Source organism: Kryptolebias marmoratus, linkage group LG21 (genome assembly GCF_001649575.2).
Source record: "Kryptolebias marmoratus isolate JLee-2015 linkage group LG21, ASM164957v2, whole genome shotgun sequence".
Lineage (NCBI taxonomy): Eukaryota > Metazoa > Chordata > Actinopteri > Cyprinodontiformes > Rivulidae > Kryptolebias > Kryptolebias marmoratus.
In genome coordinates, this window is record NC_051450.1 from 21,119,182 (window position 1) to 21,131,187 (window position 12,006).

Below are 12,006 nucleotides of genomic sequence, written 5' to 3' on the forward strand. Positions count from 1 at the left end.
CTTCTTGTCGTTTCAGGTTTCAGGACCAGTGGAGGCTGACGACCCCTCCCCAGGTGGCGCCGGCTCCGCCCACTGTCTCCGCAGCGTCCCTGTCCCTCTCCGCTCCCGCTATGCACACTCACCCCATTTTGTCGGTGTGGGGGGGCGGGGGAGGGGGGCAGGGCGACCACAGGCCCGCCGCCGGGGGCATTTACTACAACAGCAAACGCTGATGGCGCTTTCTCTCTTTTTCTTTTTTTGTTTTATTCTTAATTTTTTAACTTTATCGTCACACTTCAGAAACACATTGTCGACACACACACGTATCCAACACACACACACGCAGCCGACATGAATTGCGCTCACAGTCGAAGCCAGAGTAGCTGAAGTTGGGGCGGTGCAGGCGGGGTCGCGTGGCAGGACCAGAGGCGAGGAGGTTTGGGGAGAGTTGAAAATTTAATTTTTATTATTTTCTGGGAGGGGGGGGGTGACCCTAAGGTGCCCCCGTTCCTCTGGCGGTCTTGGCTGATGAGCTCAAGGCGCCGATTTAAAAAAAAAAAAAAGAAAGAAAAAGGAAAACGGAGTGGGCCGGAGCGGTTTTAGGGCGGGGAAAGTCAGGTGGTGGGGTTCGTCCGGAGACCCTTTCTTTTTTTATTTTTAGTTTTTCCCCTTCGTTTTGAAAAAAGGGAGTGGGTTTGGAAAAAAAATGTTTTGCTTTTTTTATTTTTAACCCATGACTCTGTAATTAGAAGGAAAAAAAATAAAGACATTGTGTAAAAATGACAAACTTGTAGAGTTTTTTTTTATATTATTTACGCTGATTTAGCTTCTATCTATAGATGGGTGGTTTAAATTTATACCTTTTAAATAGTTTATTTTTCCATTTAGATCCGTTAAATTCCTTTAAAACTTCTGTAGATTTCAGTTTTATGCTACATTTAGCTTTAAGCTCGTGTTTTGGTGCTTTCTTTAGCTAACATTTTCCTCCTTTTAGCCACGGTTTTTATACCTTTCTGCTCTTTTTAGCTAAAGTTTTGCTACAATTAGCCTTTTGCTTTGTTTTAGCTTAGCTTTTATGTTTTTAGTTAACATTTTGCTGATTTTAGCCTGTTTATTTTTAAGCTTTAACCTAATTTCAGATAATTTAGCAACTTTCAGCAGCTTTTATTTTCAGACTTGAGGTTCCTCTAGTCAAGTGATCAGTAGAAAAACTAAAAAAAATTGTTTTTTAAAGAGAAAAATCACTCAAAATGTTTCATTTGTTGCATTTCTACAAAGCTGAAATATAAAAACTATGAATTCAGTAAAGTTTTAAAAGCTGCAGCTGATTTACTGTTAATATTTTACTTATTTCAACTCAAGCTAACCCAGTTTTAAAGCATATAAATGTTTATTATTAAACAGTTTTTAACTTTTAGCTGGTTTGGTGATAAGAGTTTATAAATGTCCTTTAAAAACTGAGGAAACTTTCATGGATTATTGTAATTATGGCCCCAAAAGATGCTTTTAAAAGTCACATTTTTAATTTTAATAAAAACAACCAGTTTTAGTGTTTTTAATCCTTTAAAGTTAAATTTAACTTTCTGCTCCTGAACATCTGGCTGTCGGTCCAGATGTTCACTCCGGGTTTAACATGTGGCACAGAATAAGAAAACTTTAAAGTGTTTTTTTGTAATTAAGTAAACATGGCCGCCCTCTAGTGGTGATTAAGAAGTCAGGATGTTTGGAAGAAACTTTATTTTTTTATCCTCGCAGTAAATAAAAGCTCCTGGTTGGTTTCCTGACGTCTCCGGGCTCCACGTTCCGTCTCTAACGGCGCTTCTTAAAAGCTGCAGAACAGAAAAAAATAACTTTTATTGTTTGTTTTCTTACAACAAAGCAAAACGTCGACAGTTTGAACCTTCCTCACCTTTTCTTTTGGTTTTCTTCTTCATGAGTTTCTTCTTTTTCTTCGGTCGGGAGTTGTCCCCGTCCTGCACCAAATGTAATCAGAAACGGATCCTAATTAGACTTAAACATTTTAAAATTCACTTTTTCTAATCTGAGATCAATAAAAATCCAGTTTTAATTAAAACCAGCTCGATGCCGGGTGATAAAATCAACAAATTTCAGCAAAATACGGATCATTTTGAGGATTTTGAAGTCAAAAACTGCGTGATCACGACGGGTTTTCTGTTCGTCCTCCAACATGGCGGCTGGACGGACGCCCCTGACCCACCTGTCCGCCCTCGCCGCCCGTCAGAGCCGTGATGTCACTGAAGTTGGTGATGCCGCTCAGCTGGCCGGACATGGACATCTGGCCCCTCTTCCTGGCGTTCTTCTGGCGCTTCGGGTCGCTCAGACGCACCATCATGGACTCCTCGTAGTTCTTCCTGTCGGACACAGGAAGGCGTTTCCAGAATCACCGCCTGAGCTGCGTCTCCAGCTCGAGCAGACTCGGGCGGTGACCCCACCCTCCTCACCTGTGGAGCTCCTCGCGGCTCTCCCACTCGCTCTGGAAGTCCCGGCGGTCCCGGATCTCCTCGGGGGCGTCGCTGTACTGCTGTCTCAGCTCCTGGATCACAGAACTCCTGAGAGCCGCGCGGCGCTGGCGCTCCGTCTGCGCCTTCTTCCTGTCCGCCTCCGTCACATCTCCGTCTGAGGGGGGAGGAAACCCAAACTCTTTATCCAAACTAACGAACCATCTACAGCACACGTGTCAAACTCAAGGCCCGCGGGCCAGATCCGGCCCTCTGTAACATTTCATCCGGCCCTCTAATCTGGTTCAGATCGAGTCTCTGATTCTTATTTTGCTTATAAAAACTGAAGTTTTCTCTTGAAGCCAACAATATATAGTTTTAATTTCTGTATGATCAGGTTTTTGTCTGTTTTAATGTTAAAAACTTCATTTAAAAGCTGAGTGAGGCGTAAGAAATGACAGCTAATGATGAGCTTTTTAAAGTTTGATCTATTTGATGTGTTCATTAAAGTCTGTTTGCTCTAAATTCTGTATAATCTGTAACTGGGAAAAGGTCATTGATATTTCTATATGAATTTGACATAATGCATCTAAAACTAATTAATTTATGTAATTTTTAATAAATATTGATCGTGATCGGCCCTTGGCTCGGACCAAATGTTTAATTTTGGCCCCTTGCGTCACTGGGTTTAACCCCCCTGATCTAAAGTCTTATTCAACCTCCCGAAGCCCCGCCCCTTCCCTCTGTGGACAACAAAAGGAGTTTTACCGTAATGAACCGGAGCAATCTTCGGCGGTACATATTTCTTGCCACTAGAGTGAGCTGCTTTCTTCTCGGAGGCGTCCTTCCTTCCTGCTTCGTCCTCAGACTCAGACTCACTCAGCTGGTTGATAAATAAACAACGTTTTCAGGCAGAGAGTTGACCGATTTTGCTGACAGCCGCGGTAAAAATCACTCACTTTGCTGACGAGGTTCTCGGGATTCGGACGCAGCTGCAGCGGGTCGTTCTCAGCTGAAACCAACGAAAGCAGAGTCTAAATGTTGGGATCCTTCAGCTTCCCGAGGTTAAACAATCAGAGGGTCGGCCTCACCTAAAGTCCCGGTGACGGCCGTGCGCACCAGCTTATCGATCTGGTACTTCAGCTTGTGGTCGAGGGGCCGCATCTTCTCCAGGATCTTAAGAAGAAGAGAAAGAAAAAGATCCGACACGGAGCTCGGACAGAAGGCGACAAACGAGCCGGGGGGTGGGTTCTTACGGTTCTGACGGTGACCACTCGGGTCAGGGCGGCGCTCTCTCGTATCCGGCCCCCTCTGGTCTTGATGCTGATCAGGTGCGTGAGGTCCTGCAGGTAGAAGAGCAGCAGGTGGTACCGGAGGTCCAGGAAGGACAAGCCCTGAAGAACACAAGGCCCGGTTCTGTTAGCGCTAAAATCTGCAAAACATCAGCTGAACACTTTGATAAACCGATGGTTTAAGTAGCACCATCTTGAACACGTTTTCATTTAGAAATGTCTCACTTTTTAGTTTTAAACCATGAAAACAATAAAAATTAAGCTTTAACTGGGAACAGTTTCCCTCTTTGGGTTCAGGTTGTTCCTGAGTGATGAGAGGACGGAGCGGAGCCTCGTCTTCAGTCGCTTCGATCGGTTGTGAAGAAAGAGTCGAGTCGAAAGGTAAAACTCTAGACTTCCTGCTCCGTCTACGCTCCAACCCTCACCTCCAGTCAGACGGTTTGGATCAGGACCCCTGTGGGTCAAGAGATATTTTGCTAACAGACGACACTTTTACTCACTTTCGATGTCTTGAACGCACCGTCTTTGACTTTAGCCAGCAGCTCACGGACATGACTCGTAACTGAAGCGACCTAAATTAAAAACATTTAGACATTTTTATCTTCATTGAACCCAAGAATCCAAAAATACATCAGGAATTAAACAGTTTATGTTATTATCATGTTTGTTAGAGAGCATATTTACAAAAATCCCACACTTATATACAGAAATGAGAACTTTCTTTAAATGTAAAGCATTAAATTGTTAAAAGAAAAGTTAAATTAAATTTCCCAATGTGATCATAAATATAAACATTACATGATATTTCTGTACTTTATTTAAATTTTATGAAGCTTTAAAGTGAAATGTAACTTAACTTAATTATTTAGATCTGTTTTTTTAGTAATAGAAGCATAAATAAACAAGTTTAAACCAGTAAAGATGGGAGGAAGAGGGTTATCATTTCAAAGTAAAAGCACCTTGTTGTTAGTTTACCTGCTCTGTGAGATTATTCAGCAGCTGAACAGCTTTAGGCAAATCTCTCTCGATTAAATCCTGTAAGAAATTCAAATAAAAAGATCAAACTTCAGCCTGTAAACACTCTTTAAACTTAAACTCAGCTAAAGAGAAACACGTTCGCTGCAGCATCTTAGCTAACCCGGTTAAAAAAAACAACTAAAAACAAAAACAAAGCGGCTCATTTTTATTATTTTACTAATAAATGTTTCGGTATAAACATTAAAAGTCTTAAATGTGTGAAAAAGCGACGTAAGAAGAAGAAAATAGATGCCTTAGTTGTTAATAATTAGCCTGTTTTGACTCACGCTGTCCACCGGGTCCGCCATTTTGATTTCATCAGATTTCATTAGATTCTACGGAAGCCGCGAGGAGACAGAAAGGAAAAACTCGAAGCTGAAACTGAAAAGATGAAACTGTTCCGACAAAAAGTAAACAAAAAAGACCTAAAACAAACTTAGAAAGAGTTAAAAACTGATGTATAAAACGAAGGAGAGTTTGTTTATTTGTTGTTATTAATTTTAATATTTTCTAAAGAGAATTAACCTTCAGTTTTTAAAGAGACAGAATGGAAGTCAGTGTGTTTTCCTAAAAAGGACAGATGTCCTCTGAGTGTGTGTGTGCGTGTGTGTGTGTGTGTGTGTGTGTCAGAGGGGAAGTGATGGTGTGATAATCACTGGGGTACCTGCCTTTCACATCATTTCCACTCAGACCTCTGAGCTGAAGAGTCGAGGTAAGTCAGACTTTAACTTTAAAGATTATTTAAATTTAAACACTGAAATATGAGCAAAACTGAACTTCTGAAAACAAAAAACCTGCAAGACGGTTCAAATTCAACTCAGACTCAGAAAATTAATGTTGAAGGAACTTTTAAACACGACAAGCTTTAATTTGTTGTAAAATTTGCCTTTCAGACGCACTAAAAACACACGTTTTCTTTGAAATTTACTTTAAAAAACAGATTTTTGTCACTTTTTGCCTTATTTAGTAAATATCTTTCATTGAAGGTTTGTTCCCATTTGTCTAATTATCGTTTTAATATTTTATTTTTCAAATATAAAGACAGAAAAATGTGTTTTCTGAAAAAAAAACAGGAAGAAAAACTAGTTTTATGGTAAATGTTTATTTTTATTATTAATAATAATTTATTTGTTTTCTTATTTCAGTAAATTATCTTCCTAAATATTTACTCCCATATTTTTAAACTATTAAAACTCACTTTTTTAAAAGTAATTTTAGTTAGTTATTTAAACAAAACTATATTCCTTAATTCTTTCTCCTCTTTGTGTCATTTTATTGCTTTTAGCTTTAAAAGAGAAAGAGAAATTAAATATTTGACCCTTTTTGGTAGTTTTTTAATTTATTTAATGAGTTATTAGGTTAGTTAATGAGCTGGTTAGTTAATTTAACCAAAACTATCGCTGAATGTTTGTTGCTGTGTGTAAATTTATTAATTCTAGATTTTAAAATAAATTAAAAAACAGAGAAATGTACTCTTTAAAGAACATTTGATTTATTTGTTTGTTTATTAGTTAGTTTTATAGGTTTTGGTGAATTAAAATAATTTATTTAATAAAATATAACCCTAAAAGTTTACTTCCTTGTGTGTAACTTTATCAATTCTGCATTTAAATTAAAAATTAAAGAAATGTCTTTAATTAAGTTTTCTTTATGTAATTAACTTTATTTAAACAAGTCGATTCATGTCTTATTTAAAGTTTGTTTTATAAATAAAACAATAAAAATTAATAAACTTGAATATTTGCTCCAGTTTGTGTCGTTTCACTGATAAAAAAAATTTAAAAATTAAAATAAATTTGCTTTTTTATTTTTTATTTTAACTTTATTTAAAAAACTAACCGTGAAGGTTTGCTCCACGTTGTTTCACTTTATTGTTTTTATATTTTAGTATTTTTAATTGTTTTTTATTTTTATTTGAGCATCTTTTCGCTCAATTTTATTTTATTTTATTTTATTTTATTTTATTTTATTTTATTTTATTTTATTTTATTTTATTTTATTTTATTTTATTTTATTTGTTGCCTCTAATCTAAAATAAAGACAGCGAGAACAGAGCTGTAATCTTTCTTTTTGTGTTTCATGATTAACTCAGTCCTGTCCCCCTGTCCCCCTGTCCCCCCGTCCCAGATGTCTGATTCCAGGGTGTCCTCTGTCATCCAGGAGTGGGGGGGCTCGTACCCGGGTCCGGCCCACGGTCAGGTTCTGAGCTCGTCCAACCAGGTGGCCCCAACCAGCCAGATGTCCCCGATGGACATGATGTCCTACAGCCAGTGCCAGGGGATCATAAGGGGGGGCGCTGAGGACAGGGAGCAGATGATGGGGCTGCCGTACCTGTCCTACACGGCATCCTGCCTCGGCAACATGTCCGGCTCCGGAGACTCGAACCACCATCAGAGCGGCACCCAGCAGGTGAGACACCGAGTCCGAAAAGCGAGACCAATCGTCCACTTCCTGTTCTGTCCTGTTGCCAAACTGAGCGTCTCCTCTGACGGCAGGACTTCTCCCCCTTCCTGCTGCCGTCCCTCCGGGCCCTGGTCAACAAAAGGGTGATCAGCAAGGACAGCGCCGAGTACCGCCTGAGACGGGAGAGGAACAACATCGCGGTGAGGAAGAGCCGGGACAAGGCCCGCCGGCGGGTCCTGCTGACCCAGCAGAGGGCCATGCAGCTGCAGGAGGAGAACCAGAAGCTGCAGCTGAAGGTCAGACAGCTGAGCCAGGAGCTGGACACCCTGAGACACGTCCTGTCGCAGCGGCACCTGCAGGGGCCCGACGAGCCTGCCGTCTGAGGCTCACCTGGCTGCAGGAAGCAGGGGGGACTCGGGCGCTCGTCGGCGCTCGGATTGAGGAAGATCAGCGAAGTGGAACTGGAGGTTGTTGGTTGTCGTGTTTTGCAACAGGTCGAAAAGCAGAACCAAGCTGCGGTTATCTGAGCCGCCACTGAGGACAGGGGGACATCTTAATTACCATCTGCTGCAGAGGGCCGCGATGTAATCACCTGCGTCTGTTAGCAAAATATCCAACGAACCAATTAGCGGATCCTAACGAAACTCTCAGCGACTCTCAGGTCCGTCTACAACCCACTAACCCTTTGAGGCAACACGATTCAAGATGGCCGCCACAGCCAAAAACACAAAAAACGTTAGTAGCCGAGAGTCGTCTTCAACGCATCTTTTAGCTGATCACTATTTGTGCCTGTTAGCAAAATATCTCCCGAACCCCTGGATGAACTTTAACTCAATCGGCACACGAACAGATTCACATGCGGATTCAAGATGGCCGCCACAGCTCGGCCGGTTCGGCAGACACTGAGCTGAAATCCGGTGTGGTAGTAGCTGAGACTGACCTCCGAGCGGAAACCGTCGGACGTTTCTCAACTTGACCAAAAAAAGGCTGAAACTCCGGTTTCAAAACAAAAAAATGTAAAGATTTTAGATTTAACAGCATCTTTTACCTTCGGTTTTATATTTTTTTAGGTAATAAACCTAAAATCAACATAAAGGAGAATCTTTATCCCCACAGAAAACACAACCAGGAGTCGTGTGACGTCACGTTTCAAAATAAAAAGAAGTCCTTCCTGTCAAATTAAAGCGTTTGTATCGACCTAACAAATAAAAACCACTGATTAGAGCTTCGGATCTGAGCTGGAAGCCCTCAGACTCTTTTATCTGACCCTTTTTTTCGTTTTTAACCATTGCTTAATCATCTACCTGCCATTTGTTGTCCTTGTCAGGGCTTACTGCAACTCCTGTTGCCCAACCGAGTTGCACAACAACCTGTGGTTAGTAGTGGAGGTAATGAAATCTAAGTGTCTCTCTCCATTATTACGTGATTTGTCACCGTATGTAAACAGCATACAGACTGTTTAGGAGAAATATTTCACCTTTAAATGCTGCGAAATGTGGTTTGTAATTTTATTTTATTGGATAAAAGGCTAAAATTCTCCAAAATAAAAGACTTCTTTTAATTTGGGGGCTTTTATTGATTGATTTGAATCTTTTTTACAAGAACCGAGTGCAGAAGTGAGAAATTGTTGTGGATTTTCCCACATTACACATACAAACTGAGTATATATATGTATATATTTATATATTCCGCTCTCAGAATGAAGGTTTACTTGTGGTTCCTAGAGTTTCCAAAATGAGGGGCGGAGTTTTCAGTCATCAGGCTCCTCTTGTGTCTGTGAGGCGGACACCTTGTCTACTTTTAAAACCAGGCTTAAAACTTTATTTTTTGATAAATCCTATAGTTACGGTTGGGTTTCCTGTGCTATCCTTTAGCTCTGCTACTATAGATTTAAAGCACATTTCTTCACTCCGCTGCCATCTTTACTCGCTCTACTCTCCATGTTTGTATTTGTGATCATTTCTGCCAATAACGTGTTTTATCTTCACAAATAGAAACCGCAACTAAACCAACCGGTCTGTTTCCGGGCTTCACAATGACGCCAAACGTTATACGAGGGGATTTCCCAGCACTAAAGCAGCAAAATGGTCATATTTCAAAGGAAATTATGAGGGTTGTTAAAGAAAAGATGAATTTTTAGACTCACCTGTTAGAAAACTTTGGTTTAAAGGTGGATTAGGACGATTATTTGGTACTTTAGAGGGATCATTTTAACACCACGAGTGGATATATTTGAGTTTTTATGAATAATTTAGAGGAAAAACACAATAAACTCGAACTTGTACACAGATTCCTGTTTTTAAAAATCACATAAGGGGGAAAAGAACAAATCATTAAAAGCCTGTAAGTTAATGTTCAGGACGAGTGGCCGAGACTCGACAGAGGGGGTTTTAAGGAACATAATTGCCACACAACAGGACATTATGTGACACCGTTTTTTATCGATTCTCGTCACCCGCCACCCTGCTTACCATCAGTACCCTAACCCACAGAAACGGACCGCGGCCGTTGCTCCCCCGCGGTTTCCCTTTGCGGGATGGGCGAGATTTCGACACAGCGGAGGACGAAGATGAGGAGCGCAGAGATAATATCTGCCAGGGCCTTCCTGTGGCTGTGATGGCGATGAAGGAGGAGGAGGAGGAGGCGACAGACACCTCGGCCTCTCCTTATTTACTCAAACATTATTCAGTTTCCTGAGTATGTAAATCTGCAGCAGAATCTTTATTTAATTACGTCACACAGCAACTGAAAGCACCTTTACAGGAAGGCCTTCCTGCTACGGCTGATTAGCTGTGGCGGCCATCTTGAATCGGGTTGACTCGAGGGCACACGTCCGACGATCAGATCCTAAAGGTTTCATTGGAATCCACGCTGTGGTTCGTGAGATATTTTGCTAACAGACAAGCAGGGTTGAGCTTAAAGTATGTGTTGTGAGTTACTCTCAGCTACTACCACACCGGATTCCAGCTCAATGTCTGTCAAATTCACCAAACTGTGGCCACGTCAAGTCGGCTGTGGCGGCCATCTTGAATTGGGTTGGCTTTAAAAAGGTATTCAGCTGTAGTCCTGAAAGTTTCATGTAAATCCGTCCAGCAGGTCGTGAGATATTTCGCTAACAGGCGAACAGATGTGGGCAAAAACATGATTGCCCTTCCAGAAGCGGGCGACACTGAGAACAAACATGCAGTTACAACTAAAATAAAAAAATAAAGCTCTTTTTTCCAGTAAAACCTCCCGTTTATGTTAAGCTTTAGATTTTTACGTCACACCTTGTTTTCCACGAAGCGTGGGCGATAGTGTAACAGCAGCTGTTTGTTTTAACCCTGACCTTTAGAGGCAGCTAAAAGTGTTTTTTTTTTTTTTTTTTTCTCGTGTGGGGACGTCTGTTGAAATGTCCCGCAGCTTCGTGTGGAGCAATCTGTGGTCCTGGGGCTGCAACATGTCCGCAGAGTGAGGAAAGCTCGAGTTTCACCCAGTCCTCGCCGAGTTGCTCAACATCAGCCGAACGCCTTCCACCACAGCCCAGCCGTACCCGCCGCCGCTCTCTGACGCACGGCTCGGGGCTTCGGATCAATGAAAGGACGACGGCGTTTCCTCGCCTGTCAGCCGAACACGGATCCCAGTCCTCCTTCAGGAGCCGAAAACCAACATGAAGACAGAAAACAGCTAAAGACAACAATAACTGAACACTAAGCTTAAGACTTTTACCACTTTTAGCTTCTTCCTAGCCTTTTGCAACATTTAACTTTCAGCCTCTTGCTAGTTTTAGCTTTTTTCCTGCTTTGCACAAAAGTTTTGCCATTTTTAGCTTTTAGCCTTTTGCTCTTTAAGCTTCTTGCTAGTCTTTTGCAACTTTTAGCATTTAGCCAGCATTTTGCTACTTTTAGCCAATCTTTTTCTACTTACAACTTTTAGTTAGCTTTTTGCTGCGTTAAGCTTCTTCCTAGCCTTTTGCAACAATTAGCTTTCAGACAGCCTTTTGCCATTTTTAGCTTTTGGCCAACCTTCTGCTACATTTAGCTTCTTGCTAGTCTTTTGCAACTATTAGCTTTTATATAGCCTCTTGCTAGTTTTAGCTTTTTTCCTGCTTTTAGCAGGCCTTTTGCTCTTTTAGCTTCTTGTAGTCTTTTGCAACTTTTAGCATTTAGCCAGCATTTTGCTACTTTTAGCCAGTCTTTTTCTACTTGCAACTTTTAGTTAGCCTTTTATTAGCTTTTAGATAGCCTCTTGCTACTTTAAGCTTTTTTCCTGCTTTGCACAAGACTTTTCTTACTTTTAGCTTTTATGTAGCATTTTGCTGCTTTTAGCTCCAGCTTTAACGATTCAGTTTTAGCTTCTAAAACCACCTGCGGACCCTTCCGGGTCCCAACGCTCCTCTCCTTGTTTCCGCGGACCGAAGGGAGGAGCTCCAGCGCACCTGTCCTGTTACCTGATTTATGGCTCCATCATGCGGCAAACATGAAGGGGAGCAGAGATCGTACAGAGACAGAGGTCTCACTCTGACACTGAATCTGTGCACCACCGCTAAAAATACAGCAGAAACTGCAGCGTTTTTAGTGGTTTTACTAATAAAGAAACGTTTTTCTGTTACCTCATGAACTACTTTGATTTTATTTAATGTAGTTAAAGTTGTGATTTCCAGCTTCTTTAAATATTACAGTAATTGTTGTTGAATTTGCTCTGAACTAACCTGAAAGAATACATATCAGCCGTCCATTTGGGAATAAAGATCATGTGCAAACTGTTAGTGCTCAAAGTATGCGTTAAAGGGGACTCTCATCTACTACCACACCACATTTAAAGTTAATATCTGTAAAACTGACTGAGTTAGAGACATTTTGTTTGCTAATATTGAG

At 41.1% G+C, this 12,006-nt stretch overlaps 3 protein-coding genes across 5 annotated transcripts in view; 2 read left to right on the forward strand and 1 right to left on the reverse strand.

Annotated features, from left to right (window-relative positions):
- Window positions 1-759, forward strand: part of pabpn1 (poly(A) binding protein, nuclear 1) — a 10,152-nt gene extending 9,393 nt beyond the window's left edge. For all 3 annotated transcript variants that reach the window (XM_017432361.3, XM_017432360.3, XM_017432364.3), the window contains one exon: window positions 17-759. In XM_017432361.3, the coding sequence (XP_017287850.1) occupies window positions 17-212 (196 nt within the window). In that variant the 3' untranslated portion in view covers window positions 213-759. The remainder of the gene's footprint in view (window positions 1-16) is intronic.
- A 940-nt stretch (window positions 760-1,699) lies between these two features.
- On the reverse strand, window positions 1,700-5,105 carry ngdn (neuroguidin, EIF4E binding protein). The gene is made up of 11 exons (XM_017432321.3): window positions 5,035-5,105; window positions 4,706-4,765; window positions 4,231-4,302; window positions 3,695-3,832; window positions 3,530-3,614; window positions 3,398-3,450; window positions 3,207-3,321; window positions 2,442-2,616; window positions 2,198-2,351; window positions 1,889-1,952; window positions 1,700-1,808 (listed from the first exon to the last, which is right to left on the reverse strand). The coding sequence occupies exons 1-11, from the start codon at window positions 5,074-5,076 to the stop codon at window positions 1,789-1,791; spliced, it is 978 nt and encodes a 325-aa protein (XP_017287810.2). The 5' UTR covers window positions 5,077-5,105; the 3' UTR covers window positions 1,700-1,788.
- A 239-nt stretch (window positions 5,106-5,344) lies between these two features.
- Window positions 5,345-10,380, forward strand: cebp1 (CCAAT/enhancer binding protein (C/EBP) 1). The gene is made up of 3 exons (XM_017432323.3): window positions 5,345-5,459; window positions 6,875-7,156; window positions 7,243-10,380. Exons 2-3 carry the CDS (start codon window positions 6,875-6,877, stop codon window positions 7,531-7,533), a joined length of 573 nt encoding a protein of 190 aa, XP_017287812.1. The 5' UTR covers window positions 5,345-5,459; the 3' UTR covers window positions 7,534-10,380.
- Window positions 10,381-12,006: the final 1,626 nt, after the last annotated feature.